Raw genomic sequence first — 27,926 nt, forward strand, 5'->3', positions numbered from 1 at the left:
ATAAAATCATAAAAAATACGATAATTTATCTGTCTGTGAATTTTGATTAGTGAATTTACAGGAATTATAGCAAAGTCATTATGCTGCCATCTGTTCCCATCAGACTCAAAAAAAATAAATTTTTATTAGCTTAGATTGTATTTTGAATTAGATTTTATTTAAAAAAATAAATAAATTTATTAGCTTAGATGGTATTTTGAATTAGATTTTATTTAAAAAAAAAAAATTATTAGCTTAGATGGTATTTTGAATTAGATTTTATTTAAAATTTTAGTTTAAGTAATTTTGCCATGTGTTTTTGTACTTTTTATTTTATTTTTTAAAAGTCTATCTTTGATTTATTATTTTTAACTTATTTAGTTATTTTAGTACTTAAGTTAAACTAATTGAAAATAAAAAATGCTATTTAAATGAAATAAGTTTGTTATTTTAATATTTCAGTTTATATATAGTAATATATAGTTTCAGTTTTTGTTTACTATAATAATCCTGGATGATACAATGCTAATTTTTAGCAATTAAGTCATACTTTAATTGCTAATAATTTTGTCTAATAAAAAGGTTAATTTCAGAAAATATACTTTTCCAAAATGCAACAGGAACACACTTAAAAGAATGACTCCCATATAATATATTTGGAGAAAAACAGGCTTAAAGGGGTCATCGATGCGATTTCTTGTTTTCCTTTTCTTTGGTGTGTTATGTAGCTGTTTGTGCATGTATACGATCTGCAGAGTTACAAAGCTCAAAGTCTCCCACAAAAGGATTTATTCTTTCTAAAAGAGAAGGCTGATCCAGACCGGGCTAAAACGCCTCATTAAAACACGCCCCCACATGTCTACCTCACGATTTGGAAATATTTGTGTAATGCCGCCCAAATGTGCACGCAAAGACAGAAGGTGTGGTTTCAGTAACTGCAGTAGTGCTGATGCAGCCATGTCAGGGAGACGCTGTGTGTTTCTATGCAAAAGCAAAAGTATTTGGCCTTCCGAAGGTAGATGCAATTAGGAATCACTGTTTAAGATTTGTTTACAACAGAACAGCACAACCCAAATGTTCGAATTTGTGCAATGCATTTTATGGACGACAGTTTTGTGAACCTAGGAGAGTACAAGGCTGGCTATGCACGAAGGCTATTTCTTAAAAAAAAAAAAAAAAGAGGGTCAATTCCAACTTTGCTATGACAATCTGCCGCTTCTGAATCAGTGACTGTAAGTATGTTTTGTTATTAATTTAAGCATTTGCTACTGACTGTTCAAATGCGGAGTTTTGCGCAGTGTAGAGTAAAGCATCCTGTGTGTGTGTGTGAGAGAGAGAGAGAGAGAGAGAGAGAAAGAAACAGGGTTACATCACAGTGGAGTCAGCTGTCTTAACCGCAGCTTGTGTACTGCAAATACATACGAGCATCATCACTGTGTCAGTCACGCGACTCTGTTCCCCTCTCGAGCTTGAACTGATGGTAAAACTATGGACATTTTTAACTGTCTTTATATTTACTTTGAAAGCTGAAGCTCGCGATTATGGTAAGGGGCGTTACATTTCCCACGCGCGCTTGTGGTGTTCGGCCAATCACAATGCACTGTGACAGCTGGCCAATCAGAGCAGACTGCACTTGTCGGAAGGTGGGGAAGGAGGGTCGGAACTGCAATGTACAGTATTTTAAAAATAATGTGTTTTTATAACATTAAAGCACGTCAACATTCTTTTAATGATCTTTAAAATAGCATCATATGACCCCTTTAAAAATAATTTTTTCCCCATTTCTATTTGTCCTTTCCAGACACACCAAAAGCATCGTCATGGGTTGTGATTTTTCAGCTGGAAGCAGCTTTCTCTTCTTGCGCTCAAGTAAAAACACACTGGAGCTCTGGTCTTAAAGCAAAGCGGCTCTGTAAGCAAGAGAAGGACACAAAAATAACCTCTCCCAGTGGATACGAGCAGCAGCAAACTGCCTCTTCCTCATGAATATGGAGGAGCTGACGGAGAGAATGATTAAGAGAGAGAGAGAGGGATTGCAGAGGTTTCCAGCCTGTCTGTGAGGCTGTGATGCAGATGACCCTCCACCTCTCTTCCTCTATCTCTATTTCATTTCCTGTGCGCTCTTTCACCAGTGAGAGAGCTTAAACAGACCAAAAGTTAAACCACCAAAATTTAGTTCACCACCAGAATTAAAATTCTGTCATCATTTACTCATGCTCATGTTTTGTTTGGAATAGAGAGGGTGAGCAAATTACTTTTTTTTTTTTTAGATGAATATTAATTTAAAAAACAAAGTGTGTGTGATGATCCCTGTCTCCAGATCGTAACTCAGTCCTCACGTTTAGTTGGTGAATAAGATCTTAGTTCAGTGAATAGTATGATGTGTGAGGAGGGCTGAACCTGCGGGATATTAACAGCATCCACTCACCCGTAAATGGCCTCATCCTCTGGGCTCGGTCTGAGCAAGATCTTGGGTGTTGTCCTTATTGCTGCTGCACATTGAATATAAAAAAGATCCAACATCAGTTTCATTCTGAAACAAATTTTCTTTTAATCACACCTCCCAATGGCAAGTTAACAAAAAAATATACTGATCAAATGTTTGGGGTTAGTGAGATTTATAAAGATTTTTTAAAATGAAATTCTGTCTCGTGGGTAGAGCGCCGACATATAGTGCTGTTGTGTCACGGGCGACCCCAGTTCAAATCCCGGCTCGAGGACCTTTCCCGATCCCACCCCGATCTCTCTCCCACTTCGCCTCCTGTCATCTCTACACTGTCCTATAATAATAAAGGCAAATATGCCAAAAATAAATCTTAAAAAAAGAAAAGAAATTATTTTATTCAGCAAGGATGCATTAAATTGATCAAAAGCAACAGTAAATACATTTATGTGACTAAAGAAAATGTATCAGTTTGCACACAAAAAAAAATTAATTTAGCAGCACAACTGTTTTCAACATTGATAATAATAAGAAATGTTTTTTGGGCAGAAAATGATTTCTGGAAGATCATGTGATACTGAATAAATGATCACAAGAATATATTACATTTTAAAATATATTAAAATAGCAAACAGATTTTTAAAATTATAATAATTTTTCACAATACTACTGCATTTTTTAATCAAATAAATGCAACCTTTGTGAGCACAAGAGACTTTCAGAAAAAATATAAAAATCTTAACAACCCCAAACTTTCAAATTTTTTTTTTTTTTAAATATATTATAAATTAATCTGTTCTGTGACAATGGGATTATGTAGCTGATTTTTTATTTAGCACTGACAGATTTAGTGAGAAGTTTATGGGATCCTACATAAACTTGATGGTAAATGTTCATTACAAAGTCATTACAGATGTTTTCTATTGTAGATTTTTAGTTTTTGGTGATTTTAAATCACTAACATCAAGTGAGGATTTTTTTACCAATGTAACGTCTATGTAAAATTTCTACTAAAGTTTCTAGTCAACTTCTTTTCTGAATTAATTAGTCTGCAAAGCCAATTTCTACTCTCATTTCGTGCTTGACAAGCATTGCCAATCCTCTGCTTCCTCAATAAAAGAGTCTTTGGGTCTTTATCTACTATTAAACTACAAGGTATGCAGAATCTTGTTCTTACGTGGTGGTTCTTCTTCCTGTGGTTCTACTCTCTCCTCCTGGGCAGGAAGTGGCTCCTCTGGAGTTTTGTAAGGAGAGGATGCAACAGCTGTCTTTGACAATCTACTTTGAGGATCCTCTCTGAAAATACAATACAACAGTGTAGATCTAACACAGTTTCTGACAGAGAATATACATGTTCCACAAACATTTGACAACCATCCATCCATCTTCTTCCGCTTATCCGGGGCCGGGTCACGGGGGCAGCAGTCTAAGCAGAGATGCCCAGACTTCCCTCTCCCTAGACACTTCCTCCAGCTCTTCCGGGGGGACACCGAGGCGTTCCCAGGCCAGCCGGGAGACATAGTCTCTCCAGCGTGTCCTAGGTCTTCCCATTTGACAACCAGAAACTGCTTTTGAATGCCTTGAGCTATTTGTATTCCAACTGGAAGGTGTGTGCTGTTTTCAAGTACCACTTAGTTTGATGTTTGTTACTTAATGCAAAGATATCATACAGATCATTGGTTTCCAAACACTGGACCACACTGACTTTCACTGCATGGACAAAACCCTTTTGTGTAGACAAATTCCATTTTTGGTGAACTATCCATTTAAAATGTCCAAAAACTTTTTGGAGCCATTTTATTATTATTATTATGATGATGTGTTAAACATATCAGAAGCTGATTTGCTAGCGGTCCTCACCTGGCGTTTTCTCGTGCTACATCATTGGAAGAGTGTGAGGAGAGGTCAGACTGGCGTGACCTTTGGTCATCTTGAGGTGAGTAGGAATGGTACGACTCCATCTCAGAAATATCTGAAAGAAACAAAAGTCTACAATGAGAAGCATTGAACTTTCCTTCAACTTCTAGGACAAGAAAAAGACGAGGCCCAGGAGAGACAGAATTAAATGGACCCACAACCACAGAGAACAGACCACCGTGTTACTGTCGACTTGGTGTTAATTGGCCAAGATCTGCCCCGTTATAACAATCACTTCTACTTATGCTGTATATATACTGTGGTTTTACTTGACCACAGCATATCCATGCCTTTTTGACCAGACACAACCCAAATCATGGAGATTTACAATGCCTATGTGACTCAAATGCCCAGAATTTCATAAAGCTGTCGTGGAGAGACTAATAGCAGCGTTATACAGAGGCAGAAGGTGTGTCGGACAGGTGTGATTAATCTTTAGGAACAGAACACCCTGAGAGAGGCAGAGAAAAAGGACAGACGGAAGTAGAAACATCTATAGAAACAGTCTTGGAAAGCAGAGATGTGTGCAAAAGCAGCTAGTGCTTGCATACATTGACACTATATTGATAGTTAAAGGAATAGTTCACCAAAAACAAAACAAAACAAAAAAAAAAAGGAAATTTGGTCACCTTTACTCACCCTCATGTCATTCCACACCTGTCTGACTTTTTTCTTCTGTGAAACAAAATTGGAAGAATCTGAAGAAGACTTTACCGATTCATTTTTAAACCAAGAACCATTAGATTCACTGAGTCAGTAAAACAACGGAGGATGTGATCAGTATGATTCGTGAACGAATCATGCAGTCTGATTTGTAGACTTTTGACCAGTTCATCTTGAATCAACTCAAAAGAAACATTTAATCATGAAATTAGAAGATTTTGAAGAAGTCTTCACTTATTTATTTTTGAGCAGTTAAATCAAGAATCATTGGATTCACTGAGTCAGCCAAACAGTGGAGAAAGTTGGATTCATGAACAAATCATACAGTCTGATTCATACACTGTTCACTTTAAATGAATCGGCTCAAAAGAATGACTTAATCATGAATCAGACATTCTCAAGTTCAACTCAGTGAATCAATGATTCAATTTCAGCATTTTTTGAGTTAGCAGCTCATATATATTTACTACTTTTATTATGCTTTTGTGTCATGTACTATAGAAAATATCTGCATGAACGTTCTTCTAAATATTATCATTTTTGCTACACAAAAGAAAGTATCACAGGTTTTGTAACAACATGAGGGTGAACTATTCCTTTAATTTCCCATTCTAGCTCTACTTTGTCCAGGATAGTTGGGAATTATTTGATTACAAGTAAAACCAACAAGCAGCAGAGCAAGGAAAATGAAGTATTTCCCTGAAAGAGAAAGCAGGACAGAAGTAGTGACGGCCGGGGAGGAAGAAAAGAGTTACTGTGTGGTCTGCTGGTGATCTAAGTGCATGTCCAGTGCATGGCCGCTGGTGGGTGGAACCCCACGACTGTCCTCCAAATCTAAAACACACTCCATCCATAACAGAGCCACCTGCTTCAGAGCTAACAGAGTAAACAGACAAATATGCTGACAGCACTGTCTGCAGATAAACAGAGTATAATGCACAAAATTGGTATAATTTTTGACCTGGGTGAAATCTGTAAGTGACACGTTGAATTGTTTAGATCTTATTTGATTTGAAGTTTAAGGTTTTTTTTAATTGAAAACCATCAAAACGTTTGACCAAAAAAAATAAAATAAATAATAATATATATATATATATGATAAAATAATTATATAATACAGAATTACGCTATTTCAAATATAAATACTTTTTTAAAATGCATTAAATAAGACAATGCAAAACCGAAGACTTTTATCCTTTGTTAACATGCACAAATTTCCCTTGCTCCAAATTAAATTCCATCTAACTGCAGATTCTATATGCTATATTTATAAGCAACCTAAAATCTGCAATATGATGAAAACATCTGTTTACATGTGATAAATATATATTCTGAACTAAATCTTGCAAGAGCGGCATTAAATGTCATGATATCATAAGAGCAAGAAGCTTGTAAATTGAGCATCAGTGCATAACTGAATGTTTGCTTTTCTAAAATTATCCCAAGAAAGATTTTTTTCTCATGTTGCTAAATTAATTTAAAAGGACAATTAGAAGCAGCATCCCAATATATTGATCATTTATTCTGATGAAGCCGAAACTAATTTTTTTTCTCTAAGTGTTTACTTAAAGGCTTTTAATTTTGATTAGGCTATCAGTCAGATTATTTATGGATTATTAGGCTGCATATAAACGTAGTGTTTGAGGAGTATCAGGGAGGAGCAGGGAGCTGGTGTTTTCCAGGCTGTGGGGGAGAGAGGCGTGTTTCCATCTGTTGGGTGGGGATGAAATTACAGTCTGTCTCTTAAAAGGGGGAGGACAAACCACAGAGAAGAGACAGCTGTGTGTACATTCCCTGAATACAACCCAAAACAGCACGGCCAGCAGCTCTGCTTCAGCTACAAGCACCATCACTGATTTAGTTTGCTGCGCTACTGTGACAACACACACACACAAGGGACATGACTGAGAGAATAACACAGTGTATGACACACACAAACACACAAGCATGAAAAAGGCAAGAGACCAGGACTGAGTCATATTATAAAAAAAATAATAATAATGATAAAACAATAAAAAAAAAAGATCATCTGATATTTGCTTTAAATTTCACCTTTCCCCCTAAAGAAATTACTTAAAGAATAAATAAATAAATAAAATATAATTTGAAAAAAAGGGAAGTTTCTTGGGGAAAAAATGATTGTAAAAAAATTAACACAATAAAACTATTACATATTTTCTATTAAATATAACAATAAATTTAACAAATACATAAATACTAAGATAATACTTAGTACTAATACTAAATACTGGTGTGATGGGAAAAAATTATAAAATTTTTCCTTTATATTGTATTTATTTTTTTCCATCACACCCACAAATGGAGTCTAAAGAAAAAGTATTAATCAAAAAAACACATTAAAAGCATAATAAAATTTTTTTACTCATATAATAATAGTAATATATATTGTGATTATTGCTTATTTTGTTTAGACTTAGTGACTAAGAATAAATATGCCACATACAGTGTTTAAAGTGCCCGTAGTATGGATTTTTGAAAATGACCGTTCATGCAGTGTGTAGCACAGCTCTAAGTGAATGAAAACATCCTGCAAAGTTTTAAATCTGAAAGTGCACCGTGTATAAAGTCATTGTCTCTCAAAAGAAAGAGTAGACTCATTAGACTCAATTAGCATATTGCCCGCCCACTTGTTGGTCTTTTTGCATTGGTCTGAATAAAAATGCAAATTCATTCTTTGCCACTAGGTGCCACTTTTGGAGCAGTAAAAATAGCTGTTTCCCTGGTAACGCTGTACACAAAGTAGCACTGCGCTCACAAACACTGCTTTATCAGGCATTACAGACAAGATGAAATGAAAATGAGACCAATCACTGCAGATTAGCATCACGCAAATGAGGGGTTTGGAAAAATGAATCGTTAAACGAATCATTTGGGAGTCATTGAGCAAATAAGGTAAGAAATAAATGCATATTATAAGACAATGAAAGAGTTTTTTGACCTTGCATGCGTGTCAACCTGTTGTCGGGGACTCCCAAAACCAAAATATGAACCTTTCATAACCCATAATAGGGGCACTTTAAAAGACATGAATTTAGAATTGACCTATTCATTTTTATAACACATATCCCTGGTCTTATTTTATTTCCTTAAAAGAAAGCATATTTTTATTACTTAAATAGCATAGCATACTTCATAGCAATCGAATCAAATCCAACACCCACCCTACATTCATTTCTGGTTGAATATACTGTTTTACACATAAATATGTTGCATTACGGAAGTTAAATGTGTTGTGCATGCATATTGTCTTTAGACACAATCACCTGAATTTCTATAGAACTATGAAAAACATGAATATACTGGAGTGAATGTGAAATAAATGAGGACAAAGACACAAGGGACAGCGCTGATTCACAACAGTAAGCCTTGAGCATCACGGTTCAACCTATCCAAGCACGTTACGCTAGTAAAGTCATGGCTTCTTGAATACAAGGGACAATAAAAATGAGGAAATAGCTGAAAGCTGGCTATCACATCATCTAGTCAAAATGAAAAGTAGTGCACAATGGCGCGTACGAGGCAATGAACAGTACGTGCTGCATTTTTTATCACATCTTGATTCTACTTCTCCAACCAGCACAAAGCAGCACACACAATGCCTACGGTGACTTATTTTCCAATGCCGTTGAATACATGCATGAAGTGGAAATGCATGAAGCTCTACCGCCCAGCCCCACTACTTCCTTCCACCTGCATTTAATACCTCGAGGATGGTAGGTCTGAAAAAGCCATACGATACCAGCTGTCCCACCCTTACAACAGCTGAAGAGTATGAAATAGCATCTGAGAGACTCTGTGTCACCCTTCCAGACACACAAGATTAAATAAGTCACCACCACACAGACTTAAAATTGAGCAGACTTATTTATTGATTAAAGAAGGTATTAATAAAGAATGTTAGCATAAAAATATGAGAGCACAGTGTGAAAGTTTTACAGGTTTGTTGAGGCACAGTCATGATTAAAGATTAAAGGCAACCAGACTTTATGTTGTGTCTCTGCAGTCCGTCAGCTAAAAGTATGACATATCTGTATTATCTGTAAAAAGAGAACACAAAAATAGCATTTCTGTTGTAAGCATGCGGTTTGCTTTTTCTCATTTAAGCGCATCTTTCTGGTGTTAAAATATTCATTGTGTTCAAGTGTAAACATTGGTGTCTATGCATCTGATAGCAGGGTTAAGATACCTATTAACATCCATATATGTCCATGTACTTTTCAAAACAATTAGAATAATAAAAAAAAAAATTAAGTATTGTTATAGTTCGCTAAATCTGAAACCAAAACCATAAAAAGCCTTTATTGCTTGAAATAAAAAATGTTAACTGAAATAAAATAAAATACAAAAAACTATTTCAGCTACATTTCTTATTTTGAGTTTAACTTTATGTGCCAAAATAGCTAAAACTAAAATAAAAAGTACTAGTAAAACTAGCAAAAATGTAAAAAAAATAAAATAAATAAAAATACAATGATTTAACTACAATTAAAATGATTTTTTTTATTTAAATCAATTTACATTTATTTTATTTTCATTATTTTTTTATTTACATTGTTTAAATTTTTTTAATATTTGACAATTAATAATATATATAATATAATAATAAATATATTAATTAGGGCTGCAATTACTGCTGATTACAGGACCGGCTTTACTGACAAGATGCGCATTAAATATCGCATGCGATATATCATGCAGCCCTAATATTAATATAATATAAAATAACATTATATAAATATTATTAAAAAATAACAAAATAAACATACATTTTTTATGTATTTGAATTTATACTATTTAAATGAATTTAGATTAATTATAATATGTTATGGTTTCTGCGTTTTGATCTGACATTTTCTATCAGTTGAAGTTTAAAATTTTTATTTTTTTAATTGTATGCACTGTATGGCATAAATGTGGTGCCGCTATTAAAAATGCAACTGGATCTTTAACTGAAAAGAAAGACTTTTGGTTTTTTTTAACACAGCTGCTATACTGAGAGTTGCTATTCCTCCCATTCGTTTTCCTATAAATGGTTTGTCTTGTTATACTGTCTCTGATGTGGTCCACTAGTGTGCAGATCACCCGAGACGGATGTTAATAGCAGATATAAATGGGGGGCTATAAATCTCTGCTCTTTGCTAAAAAGCCACAGTCTGTATCTGACAATACAGTCTTGTAATTTCTAAATGACTATGTGTTCCTGTTAAATATACTATCAATCTATACAGCCAGAGGAAGTTTTATTACCTGTGTCCAACTGCATTAACACTGCATCACCTCTATAGAGGACCAGACTCATTAAATCCATGGCATATAGTTGAAATTATGCCACTGGATGATAACCCTGCTCTGATTCAGATGGTGACAAATTGGGTTTTGTGCTTCAATATTCATTTCGAGTCTATTAATAGTGATTCGCATAATTAACCATAATTTATTACAGCCTCAGCGCCTAGCGAATGTGTACATGATATTACTAATCTGATTTATCAGAGCCAATTCATGCTACCTGCTTTTAATTAAAGTGTGGTGTTGGAGAGCAAACAGCCAGAAGGTGAGCACCACGGCTCAGGAAGATCTGTAATGAAGACTAGTCTATGAACAAATGCAGTGTGAAAGGAGAAGCTTACCGTCAGGCTCCGAGTCGCTGTCTGCCAGGGCAGGAATGCGCACCAGGATCTGTCGGTGGTCTCTCTGGACCACCAGTTGCAGCTTGCCCCGTGATTTCTCAATCAGCTTGCCGGCGTCACTTAGAGAGAGGTTCTCGGTCACCGTCCCGTTGATCTAGAAAAAACAAAAATATAGACATATCATTATTGGTTTAAGCCTGACGCTAAGCAGTGTCAGTGGATTTGTTGGGATGGCTGATGGATATATATTAATATAAAATATTAAACTAATATTAAATACTGAAATATCGTTATTTTCTGTGATTAGAACAAAATAAATTATAGTTAATCATAACTTCCCTGATACTGTGTTTGCTAATAATATTAATTTCAATTAGTAGACTACACTAAAATATAATATTTAGATCTATATATGTCCATGTGCTTTTCAAAACAATTTGAAAAAATTAAATAAACGTAAAAGGAAAAAAAATCAGGGTTATTATAGTTAACTAAAACTAAAACAGAAACTATAAAACGGTTAAAAAACAAATACAAAATTTGTGTTACTTGAAATACAATAAAGGTCTCTGCACACCGAGACGTTTCCGCACGTTAAAAAATAAATACGATCTCACGTTGTGTCAATCACGTTTGCACACTGCCTCCGAAACTTTCATCCGTCGAAACAAATTAGAATCGGGCTCGATTTTCTGCGTTTTCGTATCTGTAGCATGCAAAAAAATGCATGCGAAAATTTCGGACTCAGTGTGCAATGACCTAGAATGCTAACTGAAATAAAATATTAAAAAAAAAACTAAAATTATATTAAAATATAATATTTAGAAATTAAGTGTGAATAAATTACACATGAATATTATATTTTATTACTTTTATTTTGTTTTATATTACCTATTTACATAGTTTATTAAGTAAAACAGGTATTGCAAAATAACGTAAATGTACTGTCTTTCATTAACTGCGTATGTCATTAACTATCTTTAAACTGTGTGAAATTATGAATACATCCGCATTACATTGGCCATCAGCCAACATGGTCTACACAGCTTTATTTTGTATAATATAGAATTTATTAATATTTTGAATTTGATTTTATTTATATTTCCAGTTATTTATTTGCTTTTTATATTTCTACATAGGTTAACTTTTTTCTATTTCAGTTTTACAAATTTAGTACTTTAACTTATTTTATTTCAGTTAGTTGCCAAGGCAAGATTTCTGAAATTCATTTAATTTTAAGGCTTTTAGTCTAATATTTAATAAATATATAACATTTATATGTATTTTATCTGTTATTTATATACATACATAAAGATATATTTTTCTAGATTTTTATATTTTCTATATTTCTGCTAATATTTAATTTTTTTTATTTCAGCTTTATTTCATTTAACAAAAATGAGTCTTAATAGTGCTCTAGATATTGTCATCAGCCACATCAGTCGACCATTAGTGAATATGTATTAAATACAGAAAGCCGCTAGGGGTAATTCCAGTGATTTTATGACAATTTAACAGATTTAATGCATGAAGATAGCTATTGTGTAAAGGGTCTGATAGGTACCTTGAGAATGATGTCACCCTCCTGGAGATTTCCATCTCTGGCAGCCAATCCAGTGCTGGTCATCTCTTTGATGAAGATTTGGCTGCCTAGCCGGAGGCCGTACTCTACAATAAATCAGAACGAAACATTGGTTCTGCGCAGCAACGCTAACATGATCCTAACATGAACCTAACAACCATGATGGCCTTGACACTTTTAAGTACACAGCCATCCCTTTAGCTGTTAGTTTAGTGGCTGGCTGAATGGGTCAAACACCACACACAATTTAAATGGAAACTGAAAATGTAGAGTATTGCTCTGACGGGCAGAATCACAGCTCTCTGCTGAATGTACAAGAACCACTAACAGAACTGAATATGATGAAACACTTTCAGTTTCAATATTGTTCTAAAAACTGAACCCAGCTCTAAAAAAACAACAGCTGGTTGCCATTTCTCAACTCTAGGCAAGAAAATCTGGTAATAAACAGCGCTACACTTTTTGCCTTTCTGGCTTGTGGGTTATGAAGGGCTGGTGAGGAAATCGGAAGAGATGGGCCACTTTATGTGAAGTCACAAGAATATGTGTCTACTGAAATCTGACAAGGCTATCATAAATCAGATGTAAATATCTGTGAAAAAAATAAATGGAAAAAATCAGATCAGTCTTTTTACGTTGTGTATTATTTCCACAGCATCTGACCTGAACTCTACTGCAGGAATAAAAGCTCTGCTTCTGTAAAGGGGTCATATCAAGTCATAGTTACACTTTTGAGATCAAAATGATAGATTTAGTATGGGAGTATGCTGTAATGTCCAACAAAAGGTCCTAGCTATGCTTTGCATATTCTTCTAAGAGATGGCAGCATTTGAAACAAATGGTTTAAGTTTATTTTTAGGTCCATGATCATTCCATTTTGATCTTAAAGGTTGTGCAGTAAATTTTAGCATGGACTGTTTAGTGAACCAGTCAGAATATAATGCAGCTTCAGAAAGAGGCTGTTATTGAAGGATGGGCTATCACAAACTATACAGGACCTTACAGAGCAGCAGACCTTTACTGAAGACAATATACAAAAGAATATGTAAGAATTTATTTTATTTTTTTTGAAAGAAGCTGCATTTATTTGTTCAAAAATGTGAAATATTGTAATATTACAATTTAAATTTTTTTTTCTATTTTAATATATTTCAAAAGGTAATTTATTTCAAAGCTGATGTCAGCAGCCATTACTTCAGTGTCACATGATCCTTCAGAAATCATTATAATATGCTGATCAAGAAATATTTTTTATTATTATCTAAGTTGAAAACAGTAGTGCTGCTAAACATTTTCGTGAAAACAGTGATATAGTTTTTTCAGGATTCTATCATAAATCCAAATTTTAAAAGAACAGCATTTATTTGAAATAAACATTTTTGTAACATTATAAATGTCACTTTTGATCAATTTAATGCATCCTCGCTGAATACTGTAAAAGTATTAATTACTTAAAAAATTTGGAACCCTAAACTTTGGAATGGTTGTGTATTCATTAATGTTTTAATAGTGTAACGCTGTTCAAAAAATGCCATATTGCACTTTTAATTAGATGAATCACACATCCTTAAATTTTATATCCAATAATAAAAAAAAAAAACATTCAACTGCTTGCTGAGAAATTTTCTACAAACAATTGTCATAAAGCTCATTTGCATGAGAAAATATGAACTTGCAGCAGATTTATGCCAATGTTTGTCATGAGCACTGATCCAACTTCAAGTCTTTCCTGTAATAACGCCTGTAATAATTGGGAGTGAGATATTTACATTTGGCTGTCAAAAAATCTAATTTATATGGATAAGGCAATGAGATTGCCATCAAAATAATAATTAAATGAAATCAAATCAAAGGTTCTGGAATGGGTGCAAGAAACTGCAAGAAACCCTTCTAAACTGTTTTAATAATTTTTCAATCACCAAACACTAATATATATTTAAAATATGCTATCAGTGACAAGGTAATCCTGCAACTCTCACCTTCATTGGGCCTGTTTTTAACCAGCATGACATTGATGGGCAGCTCCAGGGGCTCATAGTTGTACCGGTCTCTTCCTCTGTCTCTCTCTTTGCTGGGTGACGGTGAGTGATCCTGCAGTCGGTCCCTGCTGTGACTCCTGATCATCCTGTCATCCGAACGAGTGTCATACCTCCGCGTGTCATAGCCCTGGTCCCTCCCGTAGCTTCCGGCAGGGCTTCCTCCTCCACCGCGGCCTTTACTGTGCTGCCTGTGATAGCGAGGCTCTGGGCTGGATCCGCGCTCCAGTGTCCGGCCCCGGCTGCCGTCCCTGCGGTAGCCGCTGTCAGAGCTGGGCGACCTCTCCGCGCTCCTGCCTCTGCTCCATTCCCGCCGGGAGTCGTAGTCCTTACTGCGGTAATCCGGCTCCAGGTAGTCTATCTGGCTCTTTTCGAGGCTGCGGGCATGCTCTTTGTCGCGGGGGTAGCCCAGGCCGCCATTTCCCCGAGGGTAATCAGAGTCTGGGTCACTTTGAACACTGCGTTTGTCCTCGGGATAATAGCTGGATATGTTGTAATCGCGGCTATCCCCGCTCGGGGATGGTGGGCGCTTGAGGACAGCCACCTTGCGAGGCCTCTTTACAGTCTGTGGGGAGCGATGAATACATTTAGTCTTTATACATTCAGCCCACTCTTATCAAAAGGATCATATCTAAAAGCAGACATATATCATACTATATTATCATTATTTTATGCAAGAATTTGAAGGCTGCATGTGAATTTCAAAACACATTGAAAGCACTATACTACATATAAAGCAATTACCAGGGCAATATTGCAACCAAAAGTGTGAAAAAAAGGCAAATATTTTTCTTTTAAAATTAATGTTTTTTTTTCCTTTTAAAAATATTTTATTTAACTTTTAAAAGTTTTCACAATAGTCAAAAATATAAACTCAAAATAATTTAACATGAAAAACAACAACAACAAAAAACAAAACACTGTCATATTGTACAAGTTGAATGTTTAAATGTATTCGAGTACAGCATTTTATGATGTTACATTATGAATTTAGGATAACTTACATTACTTTTGTATTTAATGTTGATTAATAGGTAATATCTGTTATATTCACATACTTGATATAATATTAATTAAAATCAATGTTATTATAGTAAAATTATATACTATTATAGTTTTATATATTTTCATTTTAGTTTAAGTTTTAATAAATAATAAACTAATAAAAATGACTGCTTTGTCATTTTTATTAGTTTTTTATTTTAAACATTTTAAATGGAATATTAAAATTTAATTTCAGTTTTTTCTGTAATTTTCAGTAAATTTCTCATCTTATATTTCAGCTTATTATTTCAATTACCAATAATATTTATATTAACTTGCTTGAAACATCTGACACTGCTAACCTATACTAATATCCAAAGTAAGTAAACTTATTCTAGAAGGCCTCTCGTAAAGGTCAACTTGACAAATACTTACTATTTTGGCCACTTTCCCACATTTCCGAAGTGACTGCACAGCAAATGAATGAGGCACATTATCCATGGCGATGGTGTTGACCTGTATCACGCGGTCATTCTCACTGTCCACAAGCAAAACAATACAAATGATAAGTCTACATCAAAATAGAGACATTCCATTCTATATTATTATGTTGAAACACTTGGCACTTGCAATGCATTTCACCTCCATAATGTTGTATGCAATGCATTTCTGAAAAATGAATATTCAGTGGGAAATAATGTAGGACTGGTTTTAATTGAATCAGCCAGTATTATACTGGAATGTAAAAAGTAGGCTGTGATATAGAGTCCTGCAGGGATGATATATTTTTGCAGGCCAAAACCAACCATTTTATATACTAGTTTATAGCCTACATTTAGCTTTTTACTGACGACAACTGTATTTAGGCTTTAAAATGTTAAAGTTAAATGTTAAAGATTTATTAACTATGCAAATTTCAGGGTTGACCTACAAAAGTGCGCCATTACTGCAGTGCTCATTATCAACGCAAATTATTGCCTTGATTACTTTACAACAACATGCACCAATAAAACATGCACAATAACACCAAGGACATTTATTAGGACGGTAAACATGATAATATTTGATTTCACATTGTTTTGAAGAGCTCTACGTGAAAACTCAATACTTATCAACCTGCCTAAGCTGGTGTAAAATAATGGTTTACCAATACGCTAAACACGCATGCATTAGTAAGGTGAGTGAAGCGTACAAAAGCAGTCCATCGGCCGGTCCTCCTGGCAGCACGTCTGACACAATGATGGATGTCTCTCCGGTCTCCACGTTTGGATTGTCCCGGCCCCCGGACACAGCAATTCCAAAGCCCATCTTAGAGTCCTGCGAGAGAAAGACAGAGAAATCACTTTCAGTGTGAAAATACCACTAACGCATTTCCTCAGTCATATATCACAGCCAGCCTGCCCAGAGCGGGAGTGTTTAATATCGCTTCATAGAAATGCGCAAGTAGCCAGCGGTGTTACACAATCACGTTCATGCGCTTACATGATGAATCTTTCATAAACGGTGACTGCGTGCCGCCACAGTGCGGTTTTGCTGAAAGCCACTACATGCCAAAGCTAATGGAGACATGGTTCCACCTCATTGCGTGGCCAAATAACAACCTGCTGTACCTGCCTCAGAGGAACGCTGAATAAATAGAATCTAATGAGTGGGTATCACGGACTTGATGCAATCTGCTCCAAATATATTCAGGCTCAATTAAAGCTGGAGATAAAACCTAACAGAACAGAGTAAAACCAAGGTTTCAGAGTGTTACAGGGAGGGATTCATCTAGAGATACACAGGTCAACCGGCCCTCAATCAAAAGCATTTTTTTGAGTGTATTTTTGGCTGATCTGTGCTTTGGACAAAATGCACAAAATGCATTGGAATCACTGGCCAAAATGTTGTGTGTTGATGGTTATGAACAGACAAGGATAACTGAATATTGCTGAAAATTAAGATTCATTAGATTTTGAGAATTTTACTCCTGCAAAACTAGCCAAGTGCTTATGCATCCCAGCAACTAGTTCCCCCCATTTGAAAGAGTTACAAGTGGGAACATACAGTAGTGTCATGCACAAAGCCCCTCTTAAACAAGAAACCACTGAAAAACTTGTGTTCTTAGGTTGTGAAATACTTGCATAATTTTAGGTGCATCACTCAGCCTTAGTTCTGTGTAGGATTGTCATTTCATTTTATCTTAAAACTACATTAACATAATTTGATTAAAAACTGACGTAGCATCTTTATCTTTTAATAGATTGCATTACAATGTTTTAAATTATTTTATTGGTCAAACTTTAAGGTCCAATTAACAAACCATTAACTACAACGTTTGCCTCTATAAACGTCTAATTTGCCGCTTATTAATAGTTAGTAGTAGTTGATCGAGTTGGTCGATTAGGCAACATGTGAATTACTTCTGTTTAATTTTTACTTCTAATGTTTGTTAAACGAGTTTAAATATAAGGCTATATGTATAGCCTATTAAAAACGATATATACATACATGCTGTAAATGACAAATAAAGGAAAATAAAGGACGTTATCATGCAAACCAGTGGTTGTGTGGAGTATTTTAGAAAAGTTTAGAGGATTTAAGTTAATCTGTAAACATTATTTAATGTATGAAGTAAAAAATAAGCTAGCAATAAAGTAAAAATGAATAAACCCATTAGCTGGGTTAAATCAACCCATTATGCTGGGTTAAATAAACAACCCAATTTGCTGGGCAAAATGTCCTATATTTACCCAGCTCTCCAATTTGGGTTGTTTTTAACCCAATTTTTTTTAGAGTGCAGTGAATGGGAGAGTACCACAAATATATTTTTTGTATCCCCATTTGCTCAAACAGCAAAAGAAAAACGCCACGATAGTGTTTTCATGACTTTCAAAAAAAAAGGAAACAAATAGTAGTTAAACGATTAATCGCGATTAATCTTATTCAAAATAAAAAGGTTTTGTTTACATAATATATGTGTGTGTACTGTGTATATTTATGATGTATATATAAATATACACTCATACATTATATATTTTGACAATTTTAGCACGCAAATATTTACATTAATTTAATTTATATTATATATAAATTTATTTAATATACAAATATAATATTTTTCTTAAATATATACATGCATGTGTGTGTATTTATATATACATAATAAATATACACAGTACACACACATATATTATGTAAACAAAAATATTTATTTTGACAGCACTAGAAAAAAATTGAGACTGATAACGACAGTCAGACGAGTACAACGTCAAATTTACTGTCCCTCCCATAGTTGCGGCATTAGAAACACCCTTGTATCAACGTTAACTAGTTTTTTTATTTTATTTTTTTGATACAAAGGTGATGTAGTACAAAGTATAGTGTTAGAAATGTACATACATTAAAAAAAAAATATATATAAATATAAAATACTTTATATAATATACTTTCGAGGATTTATGGTGCTGATAACCGTTAAATGTGTCATCACAGTCCTGTGAAAAGGGTCCATATGGTCATGCAGAATATATGCTTTATAAGTGCTAATAAACAGCCAATATGTTATTAATAGGCATGCTAATAATAAATAGTGAAGAATTGGTCCCTATGCTCAAGTTTTACCATTTTATTGTAGTTTTATGAAATTGTACAAAGCTAAAGTCAAGCCATTCTGTTTTTTTTTTTTTTTTTTTTGCTCTAATTTAAAACAACAAAAACTACTGTTGGCATTATATTGTATTTTTTATTCATGTACTCTTTCATTTTTTCTTATCTATTGCTTAATGAAAAAAATTGGGAATTGATTTTAAAATAAAAATCCTCAATCAGAATCGGCTGTGAAAATTCATGAACGGTGCTGAACAGACTGCCAGTGACTCTAAAGGTGGGCGGTAACCAAAAGCTCATATTATGGTTTGAGTTTGTGAATATCACAGTAGTGATATAGATCATGATATGCCACATAAACTTAAGTAGGGCTGTGCAATTAATCGAATTTACAACTTACGAATTTACAATTTACGACCGGTACAACTTCGATTATCATGTGCATCTAGTCATTAAAACCGGTTTCTTGATTAGCAGTTAATCGCCATCACCTGCTTTCAAATGGAGCGGGAATTACTACTATTTCGTGTTCATAATCGAAGGCGATTCGTCTGCGATTATGAACGCGATATTGCCTATCTTGTCGGTGAACTACGGCTCTGTGTAGTAATTCCCGCTCCATTTGAAAGCAGGTGATGGCCATTTACTGCCAATCACTGAACTGCTTTACTGACGAGATGCGCATGATAATCGAATTCGATTTAATTGCACAGCCTTACTTCTAAGTACCCTTTTTCCCCAAACTTTCCAAAGCTTAAATCTTTCCTTTTACGTTGCAGTGATAAATGAGTCTATTCTTATCTGAACTCAGCAATCTGACATGCCAAAGTGCTGAGATGTTTTCCCAGGATGAGCCTGATGTGGAGATGGTGGTGATAGTCAGTGTGTTTAGATAGCGTGTGTGAACCCTTGCAATCTGTCATGTGTGAGATAAAAGATGCACATCCTGTTGTGCTTGATGTTGGAGGAAGAAAGAATAGAAGGAAAGAAGGAGAGGATGGAAAGAGAGGGGGGAGGGGAACTTTTGATGGGCTGAAGCACTTGTACAAAGAAAACACAAGCACAAGTTGTTGGTAAAATGACAACCATAGCTGTGTCCCAATTCAAAGGCTGCATCCTTCGAAGGACTCAGACTTCAAAGGCTGCATTTGAAGGAACCTTCGAATCGGGACAGCCTTCGTTGCACCGTGGTCAGTAAGATTGAAGAAAATAATACTTTTAAACAGCAGGGATGCATTAAATTGATCAAAAGTGATCGTAAAGACATCTATAATGTTACAGAAGATTTCTATTTGAACTTTCTTTTCAATAAAGAAATCTGGGAAAAATGTATCACAGTTTAAAAAAAAAAATTATAAAAAAAACAATTATATATATAATTTGGAACAGTAAAGACAAAATTGCTCTGTTGGCTGTGGAGTCAAGACATTTACAAATATGATTAAAAGATGAATATGAGACAAAACTACAGAATGTCACATTTTATTATTGGGTGATTCAACACATACATGTTATACCAGCTAAGAAGTTCAGCACTTTTAGAGTTTCATCCCCTCTATCTGATGTTAGGATAAATATTGGAACAGTTGCCTCACAGGTCTTTCTAAGTGATCAGCTGTGTCCTGTTGCATTAATTCTTCAGATATTAAAAGCAGGGAATGTGTCATATCAGTTATATCCATTACTTCTGTATTCTGAATCCTGCAATCGATGATGACGCACACAAACCAGGATGAAGATGAGGGAGCTGACTTTGAGAGAAAAGCAAGCAATTTGGATGCTAAAACAAAAGAGGAAGTCAATTAGAGCTATAGCAAAAATAAAGGACATGGAGAAATCAAGAGTTTGGAAACCACCAGCAACCAACAATTACCTGATCGGCTGAGAAAACAACAGTAGTTGATGACAGACAAATCATAAAAGCTGTGAAAATGAACCCTAAAAGACGTGTCTGTAAAATCACCAACAACTTCCAGAAAGCTGGGGTGATGCTCTGACAATCTACTGTCCTCAGGAGACTTTGACACAGAATTACAGATGCTACACAGCAAGATGCAAACCTCTGACAAGCACCAAAAATAGAAAGCCAAGGTTAGAGTTTGCAAAAATGCACAAAGGTGAGCCGGAAGAGTTTTGGAACTGTGTTTATGGACCGATGAGACAAAGATGAACCTTTATCTAAGTGATGGGAAAGCAAAAATGTGGAGAAAAAAGGGAACTGCAAATGATCCCAAGCATACAGCCTCATCTGTAAAGCATGATGGAGGTGGTGTCATGGCATGGGCATGCATGGCTGTCTCTGGAACAGGCCCTCTCAACTTTACTGATGACTTAATGTATGATGACAGTAGCAGAAGGAATTTGGAAGGGTATAGAACCATCTTAGATTGCCCAAGTCAATCTCCAGATTTAAATCTGATTGAACATGAATTTCACCAGCTGAAGAGGAGAGTAAAGACAAAAACTCCCTAAAACAAGCAACAATTGGAATTGGCTGCATTAAAGGCTGGTAAAAGTATTTCAAAGGATGAGACCAAGAGTCTGGTGATGTCTATGGGTCACAGACTCACTGCTGTGGGATCTGCAACTAAATAATAGCTTTTAATCTTTTATATCTGCCTTATGTTCAACTGTCCCAATACTTATGCTCGCATCAATGAGTGGGCTGAACTCTAAAAGTGCTGTTCTTTTTATTTGGTAAAACATGTATGTGTTGAAACGGCTAATAATAAAATGTGACATTCTGTAGTTTTGTCTCATATTCATCTTTTAATCATATTTGAAAATGTATTGACTCCACAGCCAACAGAGCAATTTTGTCTTTACTGTTCCAATACCTATGGAGGGGACTGTATATATACATACACACACACACACACACATATATATACACATACATACATAGCCTATATATAATACACAGAAAAGCAGCACAACTGTTTTGCAATATTGAGAATAATAAGAAATGTTTCTTGAGCAGAAATCAGCATATTAGATGGTTTCTGCTGGATCATGTGACATTGAAGGCTGGAGTAATGATGCTGAAAACTCAGCCTTGCATCACAGAAATACATTTTTATTTTAAAACCCATTAAAATACAACACAGTTATTTCAAATTGCAATAAAATTTCACAATATTACTGTATTTTTGGTCAAATGAACACAGCCTTGTTGAAGATAAGAGATGTCTTTCATTCTCCAAACTTTTGAACAGTAGTGTACACTGGAATAAAAAATGTAAAAAAAACATTCTTCAGAATAAAGCCTAAACCAAATATGGATGTAAACGTGGTCATTGTTAATATTCAGATAAAATCATAATCTATCCAGCACATCAGTGACGGTGAGTTTCAGATATTGTTGTGTGTTAGAGAGGTTGGTTGAGTGTTTAGTTTGGGTCCCGCAGGAGGTTCTAGTTAAGGGGGCCATCCAGCTGTGCAGCGTGTGTTCTGTAGCCTCTTTAGCTACAAGCATGAAACTTCTGGTTCACAGCCCTGCCGCTCTTCTACAACCCATTTCTAAACATGTAACTCTTAAACCTGTATTGAGTAAGTTAATGTAAAAGAGTTTCATACCCGCTGTAGAGTCACACTGTACTGCTCCCAAACCGTCTCCTCCATTCCTGAGCTCTGTGTGGAAAAGAGAAAGAAACCATCATTAATCACCAGCCAGGCGTCACTAATGTCAGTATGCTGTGCGGCGTGACATGTAGGGTTGAATGGCTCATACACAAATTGGTCCTAAATGAAGTGTCCTGCACTAATTCTTTCATAATTACAAGGATGCAATAACAATAAAGGAATATTCCTGGTCAAGTACAACTTGAGAGGGACAGCATCTGTGGCAATTACATTGGACACACATAATCAGTATGTCATCCTCCTAGAATAACAAACCAAACTCAAAAAGATTTTTTCTTTCAATGATTTTTACAAATAAAGTTTAAACTGAAGAAGACAAAATTATGTTCTATAATTTTCTCTAAATCAACTGAATACCACAGATGCTATCAATACACTTTAAAGGTGAAGTGTGTCATTTTTTAGGGTTAAAATACTGTCTTATATACCAGTTTTTATACACCAATAATTACACAGTATATATAAATTTCTGTTTTTACTGAAACTACCATTCAAACTTTTGGGGTCAGTATATTTTTTATTAAAGAAGTCAGTACTTTTATTCAGCAAGGATGCATTAAATTGATGTGTAAGGACATTACAAAGATTTCCATTTTTAAATAAATGCTGTTCGACTTTTATATTCATCAAATAATCCTCCAAAATAAATCACAATTTCCACAAAACTACTAAGTAGCACAACTGTTTTCAATATCGATAATGTTTCTTAACCACAAAATCAGCATATTAAAGGGGACATATGATGCGATTTCTTGTTTTCCTTTTCTTTGGTGTGTTATGTAGCTGTTTGTGCATGTATACGATCTGCAGAGTTACAAAGCTCAAAGGCTCCCACAAAAGGATTTATTCTTTCTAAAAGAGAAGGCTGATCCAGACCGGGCTAAAACGCCTCATTAAAACACGCCCTCACATGTCTACGTCACGATGTGGAAATATTTGTGTAATGCCGCCCAAATCTGGACGCGTGGAAAGAAGGCGTTGCTTCAGTAACTGCAGTAGTGTTGATGCAGCCATGTCAGGGAGACGCTGTGTGTTTCTATGCGAAAGCAAAAGCACTTTATTTGGCCTTCCAAAAGTAGAAGCAATTAGGAATCATAGGTTAAGATTACTTACAGAACAGAACAGCACATCCCAAATGTTTGAATTCGTGCAACATATTTTATGGACGACCATTTTGTGAACCTAGGAGAGTACAAGGCTTGGTGTGCATGAGGGCTTTTTCTTTAAAAAAAAAAAAAAAGGGTCAATTCCGACTTTGCTACAACAATCTGGCGCTTCTGAATCAGCGACTGTGAGTATGTTTTGTTTTTAGTTTAGTTTAAGTATTTGCACACATGTATTTGACTGTTCAAATGCGGAGTTATGCTCAGTGTAGAGTAACACGTCGTGTGTGTGTGTGTGTGTGTGTGTGTGTGAGACAGAGAGAGAGAGAGAGACAGGGTCACATCACAGTGGAGTCAGCTGTCTTAACCGCAGCTTGTGTACTGCAAATACATACGAGCATAATCACTGTGTCAGTCATGCGACTCTGCTTCCCTCTCAAGCTTGAACTGATGGTAAAACTATGGACATTATTACCTGTCTTTATATTTACTTTGAAAGCTGAAGCTCGTGATTATGGAAAGGGGCGTTACATTTCTGACACGGGTGTGTGGTGTTCAGCCAATCACAATGCACTGTGTCAGCTGGCCAATCAGAGCAGACTGCACTCCTCAGAAGGAGGGGCTTTGTAGAAAATGATGCTTTGAGAGAGGCGGGGCATAGAGGAACTACAATAATGTTTTTTGAACATTAAAGCATGTCAACATATTCTGTTACACCACACACGCAAAATAATGATCTTTAAAATAGCATCATATGACCCTTGTAAAATGATTTCTAAAGGATCATGTGACTTAATCAAAAAAAATTCAGATTTGACAATTATAATTTATTAATTTTAAAAACCTATTAAAATAAAAAAAGTTATTTTAAACTGTAATATTTTGGTGAGCCTAAAACATTAAAAAATCTATCCAACCCCAAACTTTTGAACAGTAGTATAAATTTTATTTTGATCATGTTATTTTACACACTTCACCGTAAAGTTACCAAGTATATTCCTTAAAATGAGATAATGAAAATGAATATCAGTCAATACATGAAGACCCTCCCCCTCCCCAGCTTTATGGTATCATCCAGAAATACCTGTGCATGCCTCATTATTTGGTACGACTCATTATGTCACTGCATCAAACTGAGGGTCTACCGCATATGGAGGAAGAGTGTATATGAAGGATGGGCCTGTCATTTCCACAGCTTACAAGGACGAAAGCACCATTTTTTACTTTTAAGAATAATAAAGACATATGAGGACTGAATCAATGTCAGCTCACGGATCTATGCAAGCCAACGTCCTTAAACACCACACCAGGGTCTGCATATCCCTCTTTAGGACACATATAAACAACTGGCCCGACACACACACATACACACACACACACACAGCTCAAGGGTGTGTTTGTTCTAAAGAACAGACAGACATACCCATCAATATTGATGATTAACTGGAAACAGTCACAGAACAACCCAACCTCAACTAAACCATGACGACACAAGGTTAAACCACGGTGACTTTGACAACATGTCCAGTTAAAGCTTCTTAAAATAGAAGTCTTTAATTAAATAAGATTGTTTAATCTAAACAATATCCTAATCTACACCCGATTCTACTTTCATTAAAGGTTTCTCCCAACCATGTCAAGTCAAACTTATTTATACAGCACTTTTTACAATGCACATCATTTGAAAGCAACTTCACAGACAAATAATGATGTTAATATTTATAATATTTCATTATTTTCATTCCATATAGTCACATCTAGCAGAGCTGGGTGATAATATAGTTTACATTTTGCAAAGATACAGGCAATCAAGCAGTTGAGATTTGATATAGTTTATATAACCTTACATGAGCACAGTATATAGTATGTATCCAGATAAAGTTGAACATATTTAAAGCACTTTTGCACCACGTATTCTAGAAAATTAGTTCTATAAAGAAGCCAACAGGGTCATTCATAGAGAACCAATTTCTCCCTCGGGCCGTTTTCCTGGTTGCATTCGCACCAGCAACAGGACCTCTGAAGTGGCCGATAGGGACGTCTTTATTCACGGCATTTACAAACATGCATCGTGTTTTTGTTGTGTGTCGCGGGTTTTGTGATAACGGAGATGCAGTGTAAACGTACAATTTACACGAAGATTTAGGAGCATGAAAATCTGGCAAAATCTCCTATGACAGCTTGTAGTGTTATCATCGAGGCTGAGAATAGAACACAATGCTGCAGACAACAGGTAAATGCCTTTATCACTGTTTTCCATGTTCGTAGAGTAAATATTTTTTACATTTTTTTTTAAAATGCCAGGTAGCAGGTGTGTCGCATGCGTTTGGCCAATCAGTGTACATGTATGTCACTGGTTTTAGACCCTACTCTGAAATAGGAGCCAAAATGTATTCCTAGTTCCTGCAAAGCAAACACGCCAAAAAGTTGGAAGTTCCGCCAATAGTTCTACTAGGAATTATGAAAAGGAACTATAAAAAGCTTCCTCCGATGCGAAAGCACTTTTACATACCCAACTTTATTTTAAGAGTTGGGCGCTAGTTACATTTTATAGTTTACATTTTACACATCTATCTGCTATGTGCAGATATATTAGGGATCCGCTGATGGTGACGGATCCGCTGATAGACGCTGATCAGCGCTCAAATGTTAGCAGGAAATGGACGTTTTTAAAATTTCAGTACCAAATGGTATCGCGGTCGGTACTTTTGACAACACTAATATGCATGCAAATAAAGTTTGATATAATATATCACTGTGCAATAATACAGTTTACATTTTTGTGACCTTAAACAGATGAGATTTGCTTTATAATGTATACGGCTTTATGTGAGTATACTGATTATATGCAGGTAAAGTAGGATGCACTTTTAATATATTGCTGAATGATAATCCAGTGTCCATTTATTGAGAATATAACAATCAAGCAGTTGAAATCTGCTATATACTACATGCCACTTAAGGCCCCAATTTACTTCAAGAGAAATCAAAGAGTAAACTGCCTTGAGTATATTGGGCCTTTAATGTGCATCAGAGTATGTCTGGATATATTTACAGTTGTTGCATAACTTGTAATTAATTATTAATTTGGTAATTAATTCAAGTTATTAATTTGTTATCAGATAACAAACCAAACCAGAGCTGTCCAATCACAGCACGGATCAGGTATGACATCACTCTGATACCAAGCTAAGGAGAAAACAGTTGATGTGCAAGTTAAATATGCATTTTGTTTATCATTCCATTAGCTTTTCTTCACAAACACACTTCTCCTCGTCCCTGTTGGTGTGCAGCTCTAATTGGAGGATTCTGCCAGCAGATATCTGCCCTCAGACTACTACGGAAGCGTACAATTAGTGTGGACATGTGCATTTGTTTGGCTCTCCACAAGCGCTCTGATAGTGCGCTATGCAGCAAATGAAACTAATCCACAGAGATAAAGTGAATAAAGGGCCTGATGCTGATAAGCTAAGACAGCTCTCCTCCTCTCCTCCTGTGCTGGGCTGTTTTCTGTGGGTGGCTAGTGGAGATATTGTTCATAAGAGTGTGATGAGAAAGACAGATAGCGAGAGAGCTAAAGATGCTGCATCATTTGAAGGCAGTTCAGGCTGCTCCTACAAAGCACTCACCTCCTTGTTCTGGAAAAATGATGGAAAGTTTCATAGCTAAATGAAAAATTACAAAGCTGCTCGCTTCATAAATCAAAGAACGCCACAGGAATGTCCCTGAGGGTTTTGCAAATATTAATGGAACATTTTCTCTTAATCTAGTTTGCCTGACCAAGTTACTAAACAATGCATTTATGAGCATACTGTATAAGCATTAACTAACAGTTCACTCTCATGTTGTTCCAAACCGGTATGACTTTCTGGTTTGATGTCAATGAAAATCATGAAATATTGGATGATCATCACTGAAGTCAAAACTTATCTGAACTCACATGACAGGATTAAAGAGCTATGGGGAAGGGTTTCAGCAAACACAACTATACATTTCATTTTATATTTCACTATTGCATGGCTTCAGATGAGTTATTTAGAGGAAAGTAATCAAATCTGTTAAAGCATAATCATATCTGTAAATCATATCATTGTTAAAGCTGGACAGACCCATCCCTATTGACAGCTGCAGGGATGAAGTATTTTTGTATGCCAAAACCATAAACAAGAGCATTTTTAGCACTTCTAGGTCCACTGTCCTGAAATCAATGGTTTTTTGAACATGCTTTTGTTTAAATGCCAGAAATAAGGCCTCCGGTGAACAAGTTCAAGATATTTTCAAGTTTTATTCTACAAAATAAAATACATCAGTAATACCCCCTTGAGATTTTTAAAAGCA

At 35.3% G+C, this 27,926-nt stretch overlaps 1 protein-coding gene across 3 annotated transcripts in view; it reads right to left on the reverse strand.

Annotated features, from left to right (window-relative positions):
- Positions 1-27,926, reverse strand: part of LOC306848473 (tight junction protein 2-like) — a 77,367-nt gene that overhangs the window by 23,234 nt on the left and 26,207 nt on the right. For all 3 annotated transcript variants that reach the window (XM_079383039.1, XM_079383040.1, XM_079383038.1), the window contains exons 2-10: positions 22,420-22,473; positions 16,448-16,572; positions 15,691-15,793; positions 14,215-14,836; positions 12,218-12,321; positions 10,654-10,807; positions 4,283-4,394; positions 3,600-3,718; positions 2,408-2,471 (exon numbers count right to left, since the gene is read on the reverse strand). In XM_079383039.1, the coding sequence (XP_079239165.1) occupies positions 2,408-2,471; positions 3,600-3,718; positions 4,283-4,394; positions 10,654-10,807; positions 12,218-12,321; positions 14,215-14,836; positions 15,691-15,793; positions 16,448-16,572; positions 22,420-22,473 (1,457 nt within the window). The remainder of the gene's footprint in view (positions 1-2,407; positions 2,472-3,599; positions 3,719-4,282; positions 4,395-10,653; positions 10,808-12,217; positions 12,322-14,214; positions 14,837-15,690; positions 15,794-16,447; positions 16,573-22,419; positions 22,474-27,926) is intronic.

This window comes from Barbus barbus, assembly GCF_936440315.1.
Source record: "Barbus barbus genome assembly, chromosome: 28".
NCBI classification, from domain to species: Eukaryota; Metazoa; Chordata; class Actinopteri; order Cypriniformes; family Cyprinidae; genus Barbus; species Barbus barbus.